At 45.7% G+C, this 20,944-nt stretch overlaps 1 protein-coding gene across 10 annotated transcripts in view; it reads left to right on the forward strand.

Moving 5' to 3' along the window:
* The window catches only part of pyd (zonula occludens-like protein polychaetoid), a 662,689-nt gene that overhangs the window by 175,788 nt on the left and 465,957 nt on the right, over positions 1–20,944 (forward strand). Inside the window, exon 1 of one of the 10 annotated variants that reach the window (XM_070096082.1) lies at positions 4,381–5,337. The exons of the other annotated variants lie outside the window; for them this stretch is intronic. Coding sequence (XP_069952183.1) covers positions 5,299–5,337 — 39 coding nt within the window. The 5' untranslated portion in view covers positions 4,381–5,298. Of the gene's footprint in view, positions 1–4,380; positions 5,338–20,944 lie in introns of those variants that run through there. 10 annotated transcript variants of the gene reach the window in all.

The following is a 20,944-nucleotide window of genomic DNA, read 5'->3' on the forward strand; positions in this document are numbered from 1 at the left end:
TCCAGCAACTGGCTCCTTGAATTTAACCCTGCCAAATGCAAAGTCATGAAGATTGGGGAAGGGCAGAGAAGACCGCAGACACAATATAGTTTAGATGGCCAAAGACTGCAAACCTCACTCAAGGAAAAAGATCTGGGGGTGAGTATAACACCGAGCATATCTCCTGAGGCGCACATCAATCAGATAACTGCTGCAGCATACGGGCGCCTGGCAAACCTACGGATAGCGTTCCGATACCTCAGTAAGGATTCGTTTAAGACTCTGTACACCATCTACGTCAGGCAAATACTGGAGTATGCAGCACCAGTTTGGAATCCACACCTAGTCAAGCACGTCAAGAAATTAGAGAAAGTGCAAAGGTTTGCAACAAGACTAGTCCCAGAGCTACGGGGATTGTCCTATGAAGAAAGATTGAGGGAAATCGGCCTGACGACACTGGAGGCCAGGAGGGTCAGGGGAGACATGATAACGACATATAAAATACTGCGCGGAATAGACGAGGTGGACAAAGACGGGATGTTCCAGAGATGGGACACAGACACAAGAGGTCACAATTGGAAGTTGAAGACTCAGATGAATCAAAGGGATGTTAGGAAGTATTTCTTCAGTCATAGAGTAGTCAGGCCATGGAATAGCCTAGAAAGTGATGTGGTGGAGGCAGGAACCATACATAGTTTTAAGGCGAGGTATGATAGAGCTCATGGGGCAGGGAGAGAGAGGACCTAGTAGCAATCAGCGAAGAGGCGGGGCCAGGAGCTGTGACTCGACCCCTGCAACCACAAATAGGTGAGTACACACACACACACACACACACACACACACACACACACACACACACACACACACACACACACACACACACACACACACACACACACACACGAGCTATTAAATCTCTGCACTAAATTCACCTTAAACCAGCAAATATTAGAGCCTACAAGACTAGAAAATACGCTGGACCTCATCTTCACTAACAACGACGATCTGATACAATACACTCAGATCACAACATAATAGAGGTATAGACATGTATGCATAGGGCTCCTGACCAGCAAAATGTGATCAGTCATGAGGGTGCCTTCACAAAATTCAACTTCAGTAACAACAACATACAATGGGAACAAGTCAACCATGTCCTAAATGAAACAAGCTGGGAGGATATCCTTAACAACACGGATCCGAACTTTTGCCTAGAAAAAATTAACTCTGTGGTTCTCGAGATCTGCTCAAGGCACATTCCATTAAGATAAAGAAAGAGAAGATGTAAACTAGAAAGAGAGAGACGCTCCCGTATACAGATGTAGGCGAAGAATCACAGAGCTGCTGAGAGGGGCCAGTATATATGAAATACGAAGGGAGGCACTGGTCAGTGAACTAGCAAATATCGAACTTAAGCTGAAGGAATCTTACAGAAGACAAGAATCACAGGAAGAACTAAAAGCCATAAAGGAAATTGAAGAAAAAAAAAATACTTCTTCTCTTATGCTAAATCTAAGGAAAAAACAACATCCAGTATTGGGCCCCTGCTTAGGCGAGATGGGGCATACACAGATGACAGCCAAGAAATGAGTGAGATACTAAAGTCCCAATATGACTCAATGTCCAAATGAATTCTTTATGAACAAGACCCAAAATTTGGTCATCTCAAAAATTTCTGATATTATCCTAACACCACAAAACTTGGAAAAGGTAGTAAATGACATGCCCATGCACTCTGCTTCAGGCCCAGACTCAAGGAACTCTGTGTTCATCAAGAACTGCAAGAAGCCCATGTCACTTGCCTTCAGCATTCTATGGAGAGGGAGCATGGACGTAGAGATTATCCCACACTCACTAAAAGCAACAGACATAGCCCGACTGTACAAAGGTGGCAGTAAAAGAATTGCAAAGAACTACAAACCGAGAGCACTGACATCCCATATCATAAAAATCTTTGAAAAGGTTCTAAGAAGCAAGATCACCAACTAGATACTCATCAGTTACACAACCCAGGGCAACACGGGTTTAGAGCAGGTCGCTCCTGCCTGTCCCAGCTACTGGACCACTATGTGTAAAAGGTCCTGGATGCTATAGATGGTAAACAAAATGCAGATGTAGTAAACATAGACTTTGCAATAGCCTTTGACAAGTGTGACCACGGTGTAATAGTGCACAAAGTGAGTGATAAAGGAATAACAGGAAAAGTTGGTAGATGGACTTATAACTTCCTGACAAATAGAAAACAAAGAGTAATAGTAAACAGAGTAAAGTCTGAGGCATCTACAGTGAAAAGCTCTGTTCCATAAGGCACAATACTTGCTCCCATCCTAAACCTCATCCTCATATCTGACATAGTGATGTAAGCCATAGCTCCGTGTCATCTTTTGCGGATGACACCCGAATTGCAATGACCTCCATCGAAGACACCGCAAGACTCCAAGCGCACATCAACCAAATCTTCAAATGGGCCACTGAAAACAATATGAAGTTCAATGAAGAGAAATTTCAACTACTCAGATATGGAAAACTTGAGGAAATAGAAACTGTATCATGGTATACAACAAATTCTAACCATACAATAGAGTGAAAAAGTAATGTGAAGGACCTGGGGGTGATATTGTCAGAGGATCTCTCCTTTAAAGACCACAACAATGTATCTACCGCATCGGCTAGGAAAATGATATGATGGATAATTCTCAGTAGTATCAGTTACCAGTAGTATCAGTTACCAGTAGTGTCATAGTGACTCATACCAATCGTTACTGATTCACCGTCCCCCCTTGCATGATCACTGACCGTTATTGAGTCATTCTGCTGACCATAGCTTGTTTGAATGTCGCTCGCCCTCCGGACACGATAGTAGGCAGTTCAGAGTAGGGTAGCAGAGACGAAGGTTCAGGGTTGGTGGTTCCTCCTATAGTGTTCCTAGCTATAAGTTACCAGCCGTCCGAAGTGTGTGTTTTTACCCAATCCATGTTCGAATACCCACACGACATATTAAGAACCTTCAAAACTAGGGACGCCAAGCCCATGATGATTCTCTTCAAATCGCTTCTTCTCTCTAGGCTGGAATACTGCTGTACACTAACTACCCCCTTCAAGGCAGGCGAAATTGCTGACCTGGAGAGTGTACAAAGAACTTTCACGGCACACGTAAGTACGATAAGGTACCTAAATACTGGGAACGGTTGAAGTCCCTTGATTTGTATTCCCTGGAACGCAAGCGAGAGATACATGATAATAAACACTTGGAAAATCCTAGACGGATTAGTACCCAACTTGCACACGAAAATCACTCCCTATGAAAAAAGACTCGGCAGAAGATGCAACATTCCCCCATTGAAAAGCAGGGGCGCCACAAGTACACTGAGAAACAACACAGTAAGTGTCAGGGGCCCAAGACTGTTCAACTGCCCCCAGCATACATAAAGGGGACTACCATTAGACCCCTGGCTGTCTTCAAGAAGGCGCTGGACAGGCACCTAAAGTCAGTACCTGACCAGCCAGGCTGTGGTTCGTACGTCAGTTTGCGTACAGCCAGCAGTAACAGCCTGGTTAATCAGAGCCTGATCCACCACGAGGCTTGGTTTCAGACCGAGCCGCGGGGGCGTTGACCCCCGAAACCCTCTCCAGGTAAATGCACACTCGGTGATAATTGGCGGACGATTTTCATAGTTTGGGTTTAAAAATAAATAAGTGTTCATAGTGGATTTGCAACTATGATGTCTGTGTGGGTCAACGAGCCACCAACAACAACAATCTGGTGGACAGGGAGTCAACAAGAGGGAAGAGTAGGTGTACCTGTGATATGCCTGTAATCTGTTTCAAGGATTTTTCTACCCTCGCTATAATATTCCACAGCATACAAGCTGGTGGTCCTGAGACACAGTAGATCTCTCAAGGCTCGCCTTTCCTTAGCTTCTACACACCCTCTGTATATGGCCCTTGACGACTACTGTATCTTAGTGATGGTGGTAGTAGTAGTATTGTGTTTAGTGATAACTGTGTGTGAGCTATTTCGTTTTCAAGTCGTGTTCCACTCAACTGCAAACGCTCGAATGATTGCATAATGTGAATGCTTATTGTGGCTAGTTTATGGAGTCACTCTTACGTGTCAAGGAGAAAATAGAAGCCCTGCTGAAAATTTTCATGTCTTGTAACAATTTGGTATGTGTGTGCGTGTGTGTGTGTGTGTGTGTGTGTGTGTGTGTGTGTGCGTGTGTGTGTGTGTGTGTGTGTGTGTGTGTGTGTGTGTGTGTGTGTGTCGGGGAGCGAGAGTGAGACTGTCTAAGATGCCTGCCCTGCCTCCTCCCACCCAGTGCTCGTTCTCCCCCTCCTTAAGGTCCCTCCCCTTTGCCCCCAACCCCGCGCTCAAACCCCCGCTCACAGAGCCCAGAGGACTCTTGGCCAACACTAGTGACTAGTGTGAGCCCAGACGCCCGCCTGAACGTGGGACGGTCTCCACGCTGGACCGCCAACCCTCTACACCTGTGGGCTTTCCTCACACACCACTACACAACCCTCAACGCCTCTTTGTCCAGATCCCTTCTTAACCTCGTTACTTGTAACCGCAACAAGTGTGACGCTTGGCATCTACAACCTCACCCATCATGGAATTGTTCGCGAGTTCTCCCGGGGGATTTTTGTTTTAAAAGATGTCAAAATTATGAAATTTATAGTTACTCTTTGTTTACTATTGGCAAATGGCATGTGTTTTTACATTAAAGTTATTATTTGAATTGTGGAATGGCAAATAAAGTTCTTTGAATGATCATTAAAATATTGATATACATATGACAACGCTTTGGCAGTGTATGGCAATAGTGATGAGTGGTACATAGTGTTGGGAGTGTTAGTATTCCTGCCATCAAGACCTGGTGTTGAGCGTGTTAGTGTTGCTGGCGGAGTTTACTCTGTGTATCTTTTTAATCAGTGGCGTCCCAGGTGAAACTTTACAGTGTGATGGCTTCGGCAGTTAAGCATCGTATTGTGTAGTGTGTTATGATGGTGTAGAGGATAGTAGTGATGGCGGTCCGTCTTCGAGACCCGTGTGCAGTGTGTTACCCCAGGCTCAGGATGGGCTAGCCAGGGGGACTACCTATCAAGACTTGTTGCTGCAGGCTAGCCCGGGACTTTTCTCCCTTACCAGGCTAGCCTTTCCTTTGGGCTAGCCTAGGGACGGCCCGTCGCTGCATATTGTTGTGGGCTAGACCGGGACCCTCTCTCCACCTAGCAGACTACCGTGGGCTAGCCCCGGGCTTAGCCGGTATTCGTGGTTCTCTCTCCCAAGACAGTCCTCGGCTCCCATCATCCTCCAACATGAAGATGGAAAATGGAGATGCTGGGGCTGACGCTCAGGCAAGTACGAGTGTGTGTGTGTGTGTGTGTGTGTGTGTGTGTGTGTGTGTGTGTGTGTGTGTGTGTGTGTGTGTGTGTGTGTGTGTGTGCGTGTGTGTGTGCGTGTGTGTGTGTATGTATGTACGCATGTATGTATGTGCCCGCGCACGTGTATGGGATTGTGCATGCGTATGTGCGTGAGCACGTACGTACCTATTTGTGATTTCTGGGGTTGAGTCTATGCTCCTAGCCTCACTTCTTAACCACTGGTGACAGTTCACTTCTTCCTTCCCCAATTGTTCTATCACACGTTTTTTTTATGCTGTTGTTGGGCATGCTGAAGAAATATTTCCTGACATCTCTGTTGCTCTTCTGTATCTTTAACTTCCACTTGTGTAGATTGCTATCTACTGATGTGTTAAAGTCTGGGAGGTGGTGTTGGTGGCAGCAGCGGCGGCAGTAGTGATGGTGGTGGTGGTGGTGATGGTGACAGCGACAATGGTGGTGATGGTGAAATGGGCAACGTCTCCCCCTATCTCTTGACTCTTATGCGTCTTTAGTTGTCATCTGTGCCACTTAGCTCCCTCTCTCATCTGAAACTACTTGTCACTACCCACTCAGTCGTAGTATTTTGTATGTCGTGATCATATCATCTCTGGACCTCTTCTCCTCTCTTCATGTAAGTTCATTCCCATCAGTTCTGTGACCAACCTCGTGGCAGAGCTTTAAATCTATGAATCTAATGTTTACATTATGTTTGTTACTCTCCTCACAGGCTGTATTCTGTATCCAGGCTTCTCACTTCCTTGACCATGTTGCAGCCTCTTTAAGTCGTATTCCCCTCAAGGAAGCTTCCTTGATGTTGGTGAGGGGGCTCTTGATTTAGGGAATTGGATCTGTGCTCCAGTTCCCCGAATTAAGCCTGAATGCCTTCCACACCCCCCCCAGACGCTGTATAATCCTCCGGGTTTAGCGCTTCCCCCTTGATTTTAATAATAATAATAATTTAAGTCGTATTGGAGAATGTGTCTGCTACCTTGTGTCGTTCTTGTCGTCCTCGTTAGTTACTCATTGGTAAAAGATATAAAAAAGGGTATATTATAATATAATACTTTTTCAACATCTGCTGACTTAATCTTCTTTCAGTAAATAAAATAAAGATTGAATATAGAGGTTTTATGTCGACAGGTGTAGAGACAGAACAAGTTTTTATTGGGACGTTTCGCTTATCACAGGTAAATAACCTCTCAACTCTGAGCGATACGTAATCCCAACAGAAGTTCTTTGCTGAGTGTAGGTAGCAATGACAGCAAAATGGAGGGCTGTTATAGTATTATGGAACAAAGATGGAGCCTAGCCTATCACACGTCTGCATGCTGCTAAGGTCGGGATGTAACTGAACTGAGCCTGCGGGCTAGTGTGCGTGGTTCGAAGGGGAAGTCACGTGACTAACTTGATATACAAAGGTGGTAGGTAGCATGAAAAAAATCACCACCATGGTGTATATAATAGTGTTGGCACATAATATATACCACACAAGTATTGCCCATTGACATCTGTATATTGTATATTTATACCCAAAATAAATATTGCCGGTACAACAAAAGCAGATATCAGTGTCTTCCAGAGGGACGTGCATTTATTCTTGCAGGTTTATCAGCCAGGGTGTGATGACACTGTAGGCTACGGGATGTACATAGCAATAACCAGGTTGATCAGGCTGCCTACATGGAAGCCTGGCACTAGGCTGGACTCACAGTAATGGAACTCTGGAAACTGGTCAGGTGGAGTGTGACCTTGTAGGGCAGCCGTTTGTCAGCATTGTTATTGTTGCTGCATTTGCTTTTTCTGACGCCCACCCACGCCCACACCCATACACACAAACGTCACCTTGTACGCGCTCTCCATTATCCCCCCTCCACATACTCACCATTCCTAAACCCCACAGTCACTTAAAACAACGGATATAGCCCCGCTCCATAAAGGTGGCAGCAAAGCATTAGCTAAGAACTATAGACCAATAGCTCTGACGTCCCACATCATAAAAATCTTTGAAAGAGTGCTAAGAAGCAGGATTGCAAATCACCTGGATTCCCAAAATCTGCACAATCCAGGGCAACATGGGTTCAGGGCAGGTCGCTCCTGCCTCTCACAACTACTGGATCACTATGACATGGCCTTGGATGCACTGGAAGAAAATCAGAATGCAGATGTAATATACACAGACTTTGCAAAAGCATTTGACAAATGCGATCATGGCGTAATAGCCCATAAAATACGTGCTAAAGGAATAACTGGGAAAGTGGGGAGATGGATCTTCAACTTCCTAACAAATCGAACACAAAGAGTAGTGGTCAACAGAGTTAAATCGGAGGCTGCCATAGTGAAGAGCTCTGTTCCACAAGGCACAGTACTCGCCCCCATCTTATTCCTTATCCTCATATCAGACATAAACAGAGATATACACCACAGCACCGTATCATCCTTTGCGGATGATACTAGGATCTGCATGAGGCTGTCATCTGCTGAGGACGCGGTTAACCTCCAAGAAGATATAAAGAAAGTTTTCCAGTGGGCAACGGTAAACAATATGATGTTCAATGAGGACAAATTCCAACTACTCCGTTATGGAAAACTGGAGGAGATAATAACTAGAACAGAGTATACTACTGACTCCGGCCATACAATAGAGCGGAAAAATAATGTAAGGGACCTGGGAGTAGTAATGTCTGAGGATCTCACTTTCAAGGATCACAACAGTGCCACGATCGCACGTGCAAAGAAAATGATAGGATGGATAATGAGAACTTTCAAAACGAGAGATGCCAAGCCCATGATGATCCTTTTCAAATCACTTGTTCTCTCTAGGCTGGAATACTGCTGTACATTAACATCTCCATACAAAGCAGGTGAAATCGCAGATCTAGAGAGTGTACAGAGATCCTTTACTGCACGTATAAGTTCTGTCAAGCACCTTAACTACTGGGAACGCTTGAAAGCACTTGACTTGTACTCGTTGGAACGCAGGAGGGAGAGATATATCATAATCTACACTTGGAAAATCTTGGAAGGAATGGTCCCAAATCTGCACACAGAAATCACTCCCTACGAAAGTAAAAGACTGGGCAGGCGATGCAAAATGCCGCCAATAAAAAGTAGGGGCGCCATTGGTACACTAAGAGAAAACACCATAAGTGTCCGGGGCCCAAAACTGTTCAACAGCCTCCCATCAAGCATTAGGGGAATTGCCAATAAACCCCTGGCTGCCTTCAAGAGAGAGCTGGACAGATACCTAAAGTCAGTGCCGGATCAGCCGGGTTGTGGCTCGTACGTCGGACTGCGTGCGGCCAGCAGTAACAGCCTAGTTGATCAGGCCCTGATCCATCGGGAGGCCTGGTCGTGGACCGGGCCGCGGGGGCGTTGATCCCCGGAATAACCTCCAGGTAACCTCCAGGTAACCCTCCCCACACATCATCTCTCTCACACCATCCTTCACTCACACACCATCCTTCACTCACACACAATCCTTCACTCACACACCATCCGTCACTCACATACCATCCTTCACTCACACACCATCCTTCACTCACACACAATCCTTCACTCACATACCATCCTTCACTCACATACCATCCTTCACTCACACATCATCCTTCACACACCATCCTTCACTCACACACCATCCTTCACTCACACACCATCCTTCACTCACACAATCCTTCACTCGCCACCCTCCACTCACACACAATCCTTCACTTACCATCCTTCACTCACCACCATCCTTCACTCACCATCCTTCACTCACCACCATCCTTCACTCACACATCATCCTTCACACACCATCCTTCACTCACACACCATCCTTCACTCACACATCATCCTTCACACACCATCCTTCACTCACACACCATCCTTCACTCACACACCATCCTTCACTCACACAATCCTTCACTCGCCACCCTCCACTCACCACCATCCTTCACTCACCATCCTTCACTCACCACCATCCTTCACTCACACATCATCCTTCACACACCATCCTTCACTCGCACACCATCCTTCAATCACCACCATTCTTCACTCACAGTCCTTCACTCACCACCATCCTTCACACACCATCCTTAACTCACACACCATCCTTCACTCACATTCCATCCTTCACTCACACACCATCCTTCACTCACCATCCTTCACTCACCATCCTTAACTCACACAGCCATCCTTCATTTGTAATTTCTGTGTTTTGCGTTGAAGGTAGCTGGCGTGTAGGCAATCCATCCACCTTGCCTGTGTTATCACACACCACCATTCTTTATTCACACCACCATCTCTCTCTCACACACACACGCACACACGTACACACACACACACACACACACACACACACACACACACACACACACACACACACACACACACACACACACACACACACACACACACTCCACCATCCCTAACCACACACACACAGATATTTAAAGTCGGTGCCGGATCAGCCGGGCTGTGGCTCGTACGTTGGACTACGCGCGGCCAGAAGTAACAGTCTGGTTTATCAGGCCCTGATCCACCGGGAGGCCTGGTTGTGGACCGGGCCGCGGTTGCTTTGACCCCCAGAATACCCTCCAGGTAAACTCCAGGTAGACCCCCACACGCACGTGCACACACACACACACACACACACACACACACACACACACACACACACACACACACACACACACACACACACACACACACACACACACATATATATACACACACACATACAGGGGGCCAGGAGCTAGGACTCGACCCCTGCAACCTCCACCAGGTGAGACACACACACATACACGCACACCACTGTGAATCAACGAATAACCAAGAAACTAAAAATCTCCCTACTTTCGTTATGGTATTCACAATCAGTAAATAAATAATCACAGTAATCTCAAAATTCATCGTACTCTGTTTATAAGCTTTATGTACATTCACATTCTACGTCATAAGATATCCCAGCGTATTTTGAACTTGAACAAGGTGAGCCACTGGCTGCCACAGAGTAAACAAGGCACTATCCAACATTCTCGGGAAATCGTCGTGAGCGCTCCAACTCCACAACAATGTATAGCAAAGCTGAATACTGCAGCGTAGCGGAGTCTGCATAAAACATGTCCCTTCGAGAAAGTTGGAAGAAGTCAAGCATGGAGAATTCAGACTGCAGAAGAAATGAGGTTACTGAACAGCTCAAGCGACCGGAAATGTCTCAACAATGTTAAGAAAACTTACACAGAAATAACAGACTAAAACTCTCATGTCAGATGAAAGAGGCACAGAGGAGGAAAGTCCCCACAATGTTCCTTCACATATATCTACAACATTCCTATCACACACTTTCAGAGTTCTTCACTTGCAACCCATCCTGAGGTTAGACTTCCCTGTTGTGATATTCATAATTGAAATACACTTTCAAATGAGTTTTCATATACCGATGATGACAAAGAAATTAACAGAATTCCGAAAGATTATGTTTATTAATCTACTGGAGATCATGAGAGGCTACCATCGTGTGATATCATTAGCTGGAGACGACTGTGACATTAGATGGAGCCGACAGTGACATCATTAGATAGACGACTGACATCATTATCTGGAGACGACTGTGACATCATTAGAGACGACTGTGACATCATTAGATAGAGACGACTGTGACATCATTAGATAGAGACGACTGTGACATCATTTGCTAATGACCACTACGTGGCGTCATCTGCTCAAGGCACATAGAGAAGTGACTTGCAGACGAGAATATTATGAGGCGCATTATAAATTCATAAATACCTGGGAACTACAAGAGAATCATAATGCACTTGATGTTTAAGCAATGATAGGTAGATAATAGGTTGGTAGACGACACCTATCCAGAGAAGTACTACCCTCCTGTCATACGAGTGTGAAACAAGAGGTTTGCTCGATGTTTTGCACGTTGACAGAGTCTGCTGGTCTTTCCCTTGTCTCGTGAACATGTAACATGACATAAATTATGTAAATTTTAACTTAAATTTATCTTACTTTCCTGTTTAGTAACAGAGTTGTAATAAGTGAAACAAACTTCCAAGTAGCGTCGCAGAAGCAAGAACTTTGAATGGTTTTAAAAATAGGTTGGAGAGGTATATGTGTGGGTGTGAGTTAGACCTATTTACCATGGGCCAGTAGACCTATTGCGGTGTTCTTTCATGTGTATGTTTCTTAATAGTGCTCATTCCTGCCATATTTCCTATCCAGTTTAGGAGGCTTGTTCTGAAACCGGGCAGCGGGAACCGGGTACCATGTTCCACGGTTCCTTTGAAAGTTATTAACAGATAAAGGGATGCAGTTCAGTGTAGACAAGTGTAAATTTATAACCTTGTAAACAACAAAGTGGTATTACGTATCAACTCAGTATTGTAGATATTAATCAATTAGATTGTGAGGTGGACGTTTGTGGGCGCCAAGCCCGTATTTCTCTGGTCCGTGTCAAGTTCTCTGGTCAGGCTTCCAAAATTAGAAATGAAATACAGTGTTGTAGTTTGTATGAGTTACCTGACATCATACGTGTTTGAGACCAACAACATTCCCCTTGGACGGACCACCTTACTATGTAAGACTGCTTGTAGCTCTTCGTATCGGCCACTATGCACCGTGCCCTGTGAGCCATCTGGTGGTGACCCACCAGTTAATTGTAGCTCATTGCATGATCACCAGGTCACTCATTCTATGACCAATCACCTGTAGCTAATAATGCTTCACTGGAGCTCCTGACTCCTGCTTCTCCCGCACATTATCCTGGAGTACATATACTTGCAAAAGCACAAAAAGTCATCTGTGTTTATCTCCCGTCCGCTTTGCCTGCAACTTCGCCTCTACGCTACCATATCATCTGCATAACGGTCAAGCAAGATTGGCCAAGCAGCCAGACAAAACTGCAGCAACACTCACCTCCAACAAACCATGACTACCGGTTCATGTTATCCTTTTATTGGAACTAACGCCTGTAAACATGTTTGAGACGCGTGTCAGTGTGGTGTGTACCTGCAGTGTACCTGTATCTGATTGCGAAAGTTTTGAACTCGGCTTGAGGGTTACTCTGGACTGCTTAATATTAATGTGTTTTGTAAAATAAATGTCGTTCAATTTTGGGGTTATATCTTGAGGACACAATCAGATATCAGTATTTAAAGTTTTGCCAGATGTTTCTGAGATTAATCTTGACACTAAGTGACATAGACATCAGGACGCGTGCTTGGTATCAGTAGGTAAAACGTCAACATCATTTAAATTAAATGTTTAACTGATATTTATTCAGAAGTTTGAGTTTTGTTTAGTGTGAAATAATGGTAGGTGTTGTCACTGTAGACTTGCCTCTTCTTCTTGTTATTAAAGACACCATATACGGTGTATGACTTTTTATCAATATAATAATGGTATACAGTAGCTACCGACAAGAAGATATGTAAGACCCATGTGCAACACTGAACGTATGTTTATTCCGAAACGTTTCGCGTACACAGTAGGCTTCTTCTGTCGAGTTCAAAAGTGGTGAATATGGAGACAGTGAATCAGTGACGAGGGAAAGATGTGATCAGTTTATCAACCTTGATCAAACAGGCTGTGACGGATATGTGAGTCAGCAGGCTGCCAGCAGCAACAGCCTGATTGACCAGGCTGGCGCCAGACAAGCCTGGCTCATGACCAGACTCCGGGAGTAAGAAGACTCTCGAAACTCATTCAAGTATAGCAAAGTATATCCAAGTATAGCAAAGTGTAATATTCCTCTACTAGAAATATTATAAAAAGAAATTCCCATAACAAAAGTACTATAACGAATAAATAGCTCCATAAAAAGAAATGGCGCTATAGCAGTAAAAGCTTTTGCTTAATGAATGGTAAACGCTCTCCTGAAGTTGTCAAGGCTCGTGGTAGTGTTGCCAGAGTTACCCAGTCAACAACACTGGTAACTCACCACAGGTAAGATACAGGTGTAAGATGCCAGTTGCTCATGGTTGTGTCAGTTAACTCTGGTAACCCACAATAGGTAAGATATAGGTGTAAGATGCCAGCTGCTCATGGTTGTGTAAGTCAGTTAACTCTGGTAACCCACCACAGGTAAGATACAGGTGTAAGATGCCAGGTGCTTATGGTTGTGTAAGCCAATTAACTCTGGTAACCCACCACAGGTAAGATACAGGTGTAAGATGCCAGTTGCTCATGGTTGTTTCAGTTAACTCTGGTAAACCACCATAGGTAAGATACAGGTGTAAGATGCCAGGTGCTTATGGTTGTGTAAGCCAGTTAACTCTGGTAACCCACCATAGGTAAGATACAGGTGTAAGATGCCAGGTGCTTATGGTTGTGTAAGCCAGTTAACTCTGGTAACCCACCACAGGTAAGATACAGGTGTAAGATGCCAGGTGCTTATGGTTGTGTAAGCCAGTTAACTCTGGTAACCCACCACAGGTAAGATACAGGTGTAAGATGCCAGCTGCTCATGGTTGTGTAAGTCAGTTAACTCTGGTAACCCACCACAGGTAAGATACAGGTGTAAGATGCCAGGTGCTTATGGTTGTGTAAGCCAGTTAACTCTGGTAACCCACCACAGGTAAGATACAGGTGTAAGATGCCAGTTGCTCATGGTTGTTTCAGTTAACTCTGGTAAACCACCATAGGTAAGATACAGGTGTAAGATGCCAGGTGCTTATGGTTGTGTAAGCCAGTTAACTCTGGTAACCCACCACAGGTAAGATACAGGTGTAAGATGCCAGGTGCTTATGGTTGTGTAAGCCAATTAACTCTGGTAACCCACCACAGGTAAGATACAGGTGTAAGATGCCAGTTGCTCATGGTTGTTTCAGTTAACTCTGGTAAACCACCATAGGTAAGATACAGGTGTAAGATGCCAGGTGCTTATGGTTGTGTAAGCCAGTTAACTCTGGTAACCCACCATAGGTAAGATACAGGTGTAAGATGCCAGGTGCTTATGGTTGTGTAAGCCAGTTAACTCTGGTAACCCACCACAAGTAAGATACAGGTGTAAGATGCCAGGTGCTTATGGTTGTGTAAGCCAGTTAACTCTGGTAACCCACCACAGGTAAGATACAGGTGTAAGATGCCAGGTGCTCATGGTTGTGTAAGTCAGTTAACTCTGGTAACCCACCACAGGTAAGATACAGGTGTAAGATGCCAGGTGCTCATGGTTGTGTAAGCCAGTTAACTCTGGTAACCCACCACAGGCAAGATACAGGTGTAAGATGCCAGGTGCTCATGGTTGTGTAAGCCAGTTAACTCTGGTAACCCACCACAGGCAAGACAGGCGTGTAGTCATCTGGTAAAAGAACCATAATTAAGTCAGGTGTTGGGTGAAAACTTCCAGAGGTCGGTAAAAAAAGGTTTCATCAAAGCAGAGGTGATCTAGGTAACAGTTAGTGCACCAGCTTATGGGCAGCCGCCACCAACAACCTCATTAATCAGGCCGTACTGAGAGGTGGATTTCGGGTTAAGCTGAGAGCTAGATACCTGGAAGAACTCGGTACAGGAACATCCAACCTAGGTAGTGAAATATATGAGAGGGTGTAGGGAGTTAATCTGCAGGTTATGAGAGTTACTTGCTGGGAAGACCTGCCAGTGTGCGGCTACACTATTTTGTATGAACGTTACGTGGTGGGAACATTAACTAGTAAGGTTTCCTCTTATACTCCACACAAGATTGGTTGTTTACATGAAATAAGGAAATTTATTAATCGGAGCTGGAAGACTTCAGGAGGGCGTCAAGTGTTCTGTGAGGAACTCAGTAGTTGTGAGCACTTTAAAGATTTGGATGCAGGAGCGTTGGTGTTACATGTACCTGGGTATTACCATCTCTCGTAATGACACATCCCACACAGGGATGGGAAGGATTTATGAGGATATCACCATCGTCACAAGTGATGGTGGTGGTGATGGGGAGGAGGGGGTGATGGGGAGGAGGGTGGTGATGGTTGCGGTGACGAGAGTGGTGATGGTGACGAGGGTGGTGATGGTGGGGAGAGGGTGGTGATGGTTGCGGTGACGAGGGTGGTGATGGTGGTGGGGAGGGTGGTGACGAGGGTGATGGTGGTGGTGATGACGAGTGTAGTGACGACTGTGGCGATGGTGACGGAGGTGGCGATGGTGGTGACGAGGGTGGTTATAGTGTTGACGAGGGTGGTGATGGTGACGAGGGTGGTTATGGTGATGATGGTACTTATGGTGGTGATGGAGCTTATGGTGGTGGTGATGAGGGTGGTGATGGTAGTGGTGGCGAGGGTGGTGATGGTGGTAGTAGTGGTGGGGAGGAGGGTGGTGGTGATGATGGTAGTGGTGGTGACGAAGGTAGTGGTGGTGACGAAGGTAGTGGTGGTGACGAAGGTAGTGGTGGTGACGAGGGTAGTGGTAGTGACGAGGGTGGTGATGGTGACGAGGGTGGTGATGGTGGATCAGCAGCAGCAGCGTGAGCACCATCAGCCGGAAATACTCTCCAACATCTCCATCACTGTCAGCCGCCCCTCCCGCTAATAGATGGCGGCGCTCCAGCTTTTTACTCCACTTTTTTTTTTTTGCAGCCTTCTGTGGTGCAGGTGTGGCTCTCATCTTCCTTGCTGCAGTGAGCCATCGGGCTGTCAGCAGCAACAGCCTGGTTAAACAGGCAGTCGTCAGAAAAGTCTGGCTGAGGTCATGTTGCGAGACTAGAAAAAACTCTCGAAATCGGTCATAGATACATCACAGGCATATCAGTTTTCTTATAGTATGGTAGTGATGGTGCAGGCGTGGCTCTTGCTACAGTATGGTAGTGATAGTGCAGGTTTGGCTCTTGCTTTGGTATGGTAGTGATGGTGCAGGTTTGGCTCTTGCTTTGGTATGGTAGTGATGGTGCAGGTGTAGCTCTTGTTGCAGTATGGTAGTGATGGGGCAGGTGTGGCTCTAGCTGCAGTATGGTAGTGATGAGGCAGGTGTGGCTCTTGCTGCAGTATGGTAGTGATGGGGCAGGTGTGGCTCTTGCTGCAGTATGGTAGTGATGGGGCATGTGTGGCTCTTGCTGCAGTATGGTAGTGATGGGGCATGTGTGGCTCTTGCTGCAGTATGGTAGTGATGGGGCATGTGTGGCTCTTGCTGCAGTATGGCAGTGATGGGGCAGGTCTGCTGATGTCACAGTGCTGATGACGTCACTTCGCGACATCACGCCTGACATCACATAATGTCACCATTGAGTGTTCAGTAATTATTGAAATATTGTCGAGAAGACTAAGAGAAGATATATGTCGTGTGTTAATTCCTCTCAGTCAGTGTTCTCACATTTTAGTATATGTCTTAGTGTCAGTTTTATGCACAGAAAAGCATCATTTGCTAGTTTAAGCCATGTTGTACCGCATGTACTGCGGGTGTGTTTAAAGTTTCCATGTGTCCAGTGAGGTCTGAGCCAGACCTGAGTAGCAGCACTGTGTTAAGTCACCCGTGTGACCAGTGTGTTTGACAGCTATCAGACAGCCCTGAGCCCGAGTCCCCTTGTACAGAAAGCTTTTATGCTCGTCGCTTGTGATGTTCTGCAGAATCGTACCTGCTACGATTCCCATCGAGATTTGTTTCACTTCACCTCCAGACCGTCAGAGTGCAGTTATATGTAGAGAAACAAGTCTGGGGACGCTTAGACTAACCTCTGCTATAACTCCAACTGCCGAGAGAATGATACTTGCCAAGCCGCAGTTAGCCACTGTCGGCAGGCGCTGTGTCAGCCTCGTGTCACAAGCTTCAGTGAGCAGCCTGCACAAAGATGTCACTTTGACTGCTAGCTCGCTCACTGCAGTCTGGTGTATGATGTTTCGCCCAGTTGTCTCTGCCACGTCTCGCTCCACAACTCGCTCCATGCTCGCCAGCAGTGACAGCCCAGTGACAGTACCAGTCGAGAAGTGTCCTCCTGAGTCGCTTGCCAGAAGTCCTGCCCAGTTGCCGAGTTTTGTCGACACCTCACTCGAGGGCACCAGCATGTCGTGCCCCAGGTTGAGTGAAAACCTACAGCGACTCCTACGATGACTGCTTCACCGTTCCAGAGGAGACTGTACCCTGTTACGTCACAGCATATCACAGCTCAGCCGCAGCGATGTCTCCTGTGTTGCAGTATCTGTCCAGACGCAGGAAGGCATGCAGTGATGCCCTTCGACACTCACTGCCTTTGACCACGATGTTTAGCACACCCACATGTTTTTTTCTTCCCTCCCTGTAGGAAGTTTTTTTTTCCATGTCCATATGTATATATATGTTTTTATTTTGTGTTCTGTGCCCTGTTCCTACGAGAGAGAGACCGAGTTCCTTTTACCACCAGTAATGTCGCGTCGGGACGACGCGCGGTAGGTGGCTGAGCGTATGTAGACAGCCTGTACTGTCTGCACAGACAGCCCATGCTGTCTGCCAGCTCAGTTCATATTTTGCGGCATTTAGGTGCTGCCCTCTGTAGGCTCACCCAGGTCAGTGGGAGGCTGAGTTCATTCGCTCTCACTCCTAGGCCGACCGACTTGATAGGCACAAGTGCTCCCCCTCCACGGACTGGCTTGCGGTCACTCCCTCACACTGCCCGTTGTGTACTCACTCCTATCCAATTAAAGCCAAACTAGTCCACGGCCGTATCATTGCTACCTACGCTACCTTCATCGGCACTAAACCGCTGTTCAGCAGCAAGAACAGCAATAACAAGTATGGTAGTGATGGGGCAGGTGTGGATCTTGCTGCAGTATGGTAGTGATGGGGCAGGTGTGGCTCTTGCTGCAGTATGGTAGTGATGGGGCAGGTGTGGATCTTGCTGCATTATGGTAGTGATGGGGCAGGTGTGGCTCTTGCTGCAGTATGGTAGTGATGGGGCAGGTATGGCTCTTGTTGCAGTATGGTAGTGATGGGGCATGTGTGGCTCTTGCTGCAGTATGGTAGTGATGGGGCAGGTGTGGCTCTTGCTGCAGTATGGTAGTGATGGGGCAGGTGTGGCTCTTGCTGCAGTATGGTAGTGATGGGGCAGGTGTGGATCTTGCTGCAGTATGGTAGTGATGGGGCAGGTGTGGATCTTCCTGCAGTATGGTAGTGATGGGGCAGGTGTGGCTCTTATTTTATCTTGCTGCAGTATGGCAGTGTTAAAGAGTGTGGAGAAGGATTAGTGGGGTACAAAAGTAGTACCTGAGCATGTATAAATGCGATACTTGGTGGTGTGTGGGAGATAAGGACAAAGTCAAAACAGCAGGCAATGCACAGACCAGGTTCCCGGGCAACCTTCACTGACACTGCCTGCAGAGACTGTGCAAGAGTCAAGTCATTGTCTTATTTGGGGCGCAGCTGGGGTGGAGGAGAGGTAGCAGCGCAGGTGTGGTGTGGGCAGCCCTGGAGAAAGAGTGTACAGAAGAAAAGGACTTACCGAAAAACAACGTGAATATGATAGTCTTAGCAGAGAGATCACCGAGTTAGTACTAAAACTTAAGCTGTCGTAAGAGATCCTAAAAGCTTTAAGGGAACAAAAAAAAAAAAAAGCCTCCCAGGCTATTTCATGAAACCCGAAATATTTCTATACAAATGCAAAATTCAAGATATGAACACTTGTAGAATTGGACCATTAATTACAGGAGTTTCATACACGGACGATAAACAGGAAATGAGTGAAATTCTAAACGATCAGAATGAGTTGATGTTGAGGAAGCAAATAAATGAAAGTAGGGTGAAGAGTGCACATTGCTTTTTCATTTCATCTGAAGGCTATGCAGACCAAATAACTGAAATAACCACATGTCCCATAGAATTCGAAGAAGAAACAAAAAAACATGCCTGTTCATTTAGCACCTGAACCGGATTTGTGGAACTCCTTACATATATAAAGCTCCAGCACTCTGTATCCTTTGGAGAACGTTTAAATCTAGTGAAATACTCGAGACCTTAAAGAGTGCAGAGATATATATCCTTTGCATAAGAGAAGAAAAATTATAGACCAGTAGTCCTAATTTTTTATTTTTATTATCACACTGGCCGATTCCCACCAAGGCAGGGTGGCCCGAAAAAGAAAAGTCTGCATAAAAGTCTTGCATAAAAGTCTTCGAAAGAGTGATCTGACGCCAATTTACAAATTTCATGCAGCAACATTATCTGCACAACCAGCATAGTTCAGAGCCAAGAGATCATGCCTGTTACTACTGTTAAATCACTATGACAGAATTACGGAGGCGTTGGAAGAAAACCTAAACGCAGATTTTGCGAAAGACATTTGACATATGCAGTCATAAGTAGTTTACACACAAAATGAGGGCTATAAGCATAGCGGGGAAAATAGGCAGATGTATTTTCGGCTTTCTGACTGACAAAATAGAGAAAAATTCGGCATTAGCGAGGTAAAAAGCTACACCAAGGCTCCTTTATAGTTTATCCTTATAGCAGACGTACCTGGAGTCTACCTGGAGGGTATTCCAGGGATCAACGTCCTCGCGGCCAGGTCCATGACCAGGCCTCCTGGTGGATCAGGGCCTGATCAACGAGGCTGTTACTGCTGGTCGCACGTGGTCCTACGTACGAACCACAGCCTGGCTGATCCGGCAGTAACTTTAGGTATCTGTCCAGCTCCCTCTTGAAGACAACCAGGGACCTATTGGTAATTTCCCATAGGTAACCTCGGTAGAAGACTTTGAAAAATGGCAGCAAGATATAATCAGGGTTTTCTGGTGGGCAGTCGTTAACGTGATACTCATTTTTGACAAGTTCCAGCTGCTTAGAGAGAATGAAGAACCCAAAAGGGAAACTGTATACAGAACCCAAAAGGATCATCAACTAGAACGAAAGGAACATGTGAAAGGGTAATACATATGTGCAACAGTTAGGTATCATTATTCCGAAACGTTTCGCCTACACAGTAGGCTTCTTCAATCGAGTACAGAAGAGTTAGCAGAAGCAGTAGAGATATGAAGACGATGTACTCAGTCCATCACCCTTGAAGTCGTAGTCTTGAGGTGGTCAGTCCCTCAGCCTGGATATGAGTTTTGTTTCATAGTCTGAAACAATGTGAAGTTGAAACGACAATATGCAGACTTATATACTGTCAGAAGGTGATATATAGTTCACTAGTAGAAGAGGGTAGTCATCGAGAGGGCACGTCCCTCTCAAAACCATCCCTTCTAACTAAGGGACTGACCACCTCAAAACTACGTCTTCAAGGGTGATGGACTGATTACATCTTCACATCTCTACTGCTTCTGCTAACTCTTTCGTAATCGACTTAAGAACCTTACTATGTAGGCGATACGTTTCGGAATAAAGATATCTAACTGTTGCACGTGTGTCTTACATGCCAACCTGTCGGCATTGTATACCATTTTAATATCAACATGTGAAAAACCTGGGAGGAGTAATGTCAGCCGACCTTTCTTTCAAAGAACATACTAAGACAGGAAGATGACGGATTGGATAATAGTGCCAGTTGGGAAATAGTGCTAGTGGTAAGATTTTCCAGATAACTTTTGCTCTTGTTTAGATTATTTATCAGTGTTGACGGCAGGGGAGATATCAGAACTAGAATAGATACAAAGATTATTACTGAACACGCCTCAGAGTTTTAAATATGTACTCGCAAGAGCGGTAGAGAGAT

This window comes from Cherax quadricarinatus, chromosome 52, assembly GCF_038502225.1.
Source record: "Cherax quadricarinatus isolate ZL_2023a chromosome 52, ASM3850222v1, whole genome shotgun sequence".
NCBI lineage: Eukaryota > Metazoa > Arthropoda > Malacostraca > Decapoda > Parastacidae > Cherax > Cherax quadricarinatus.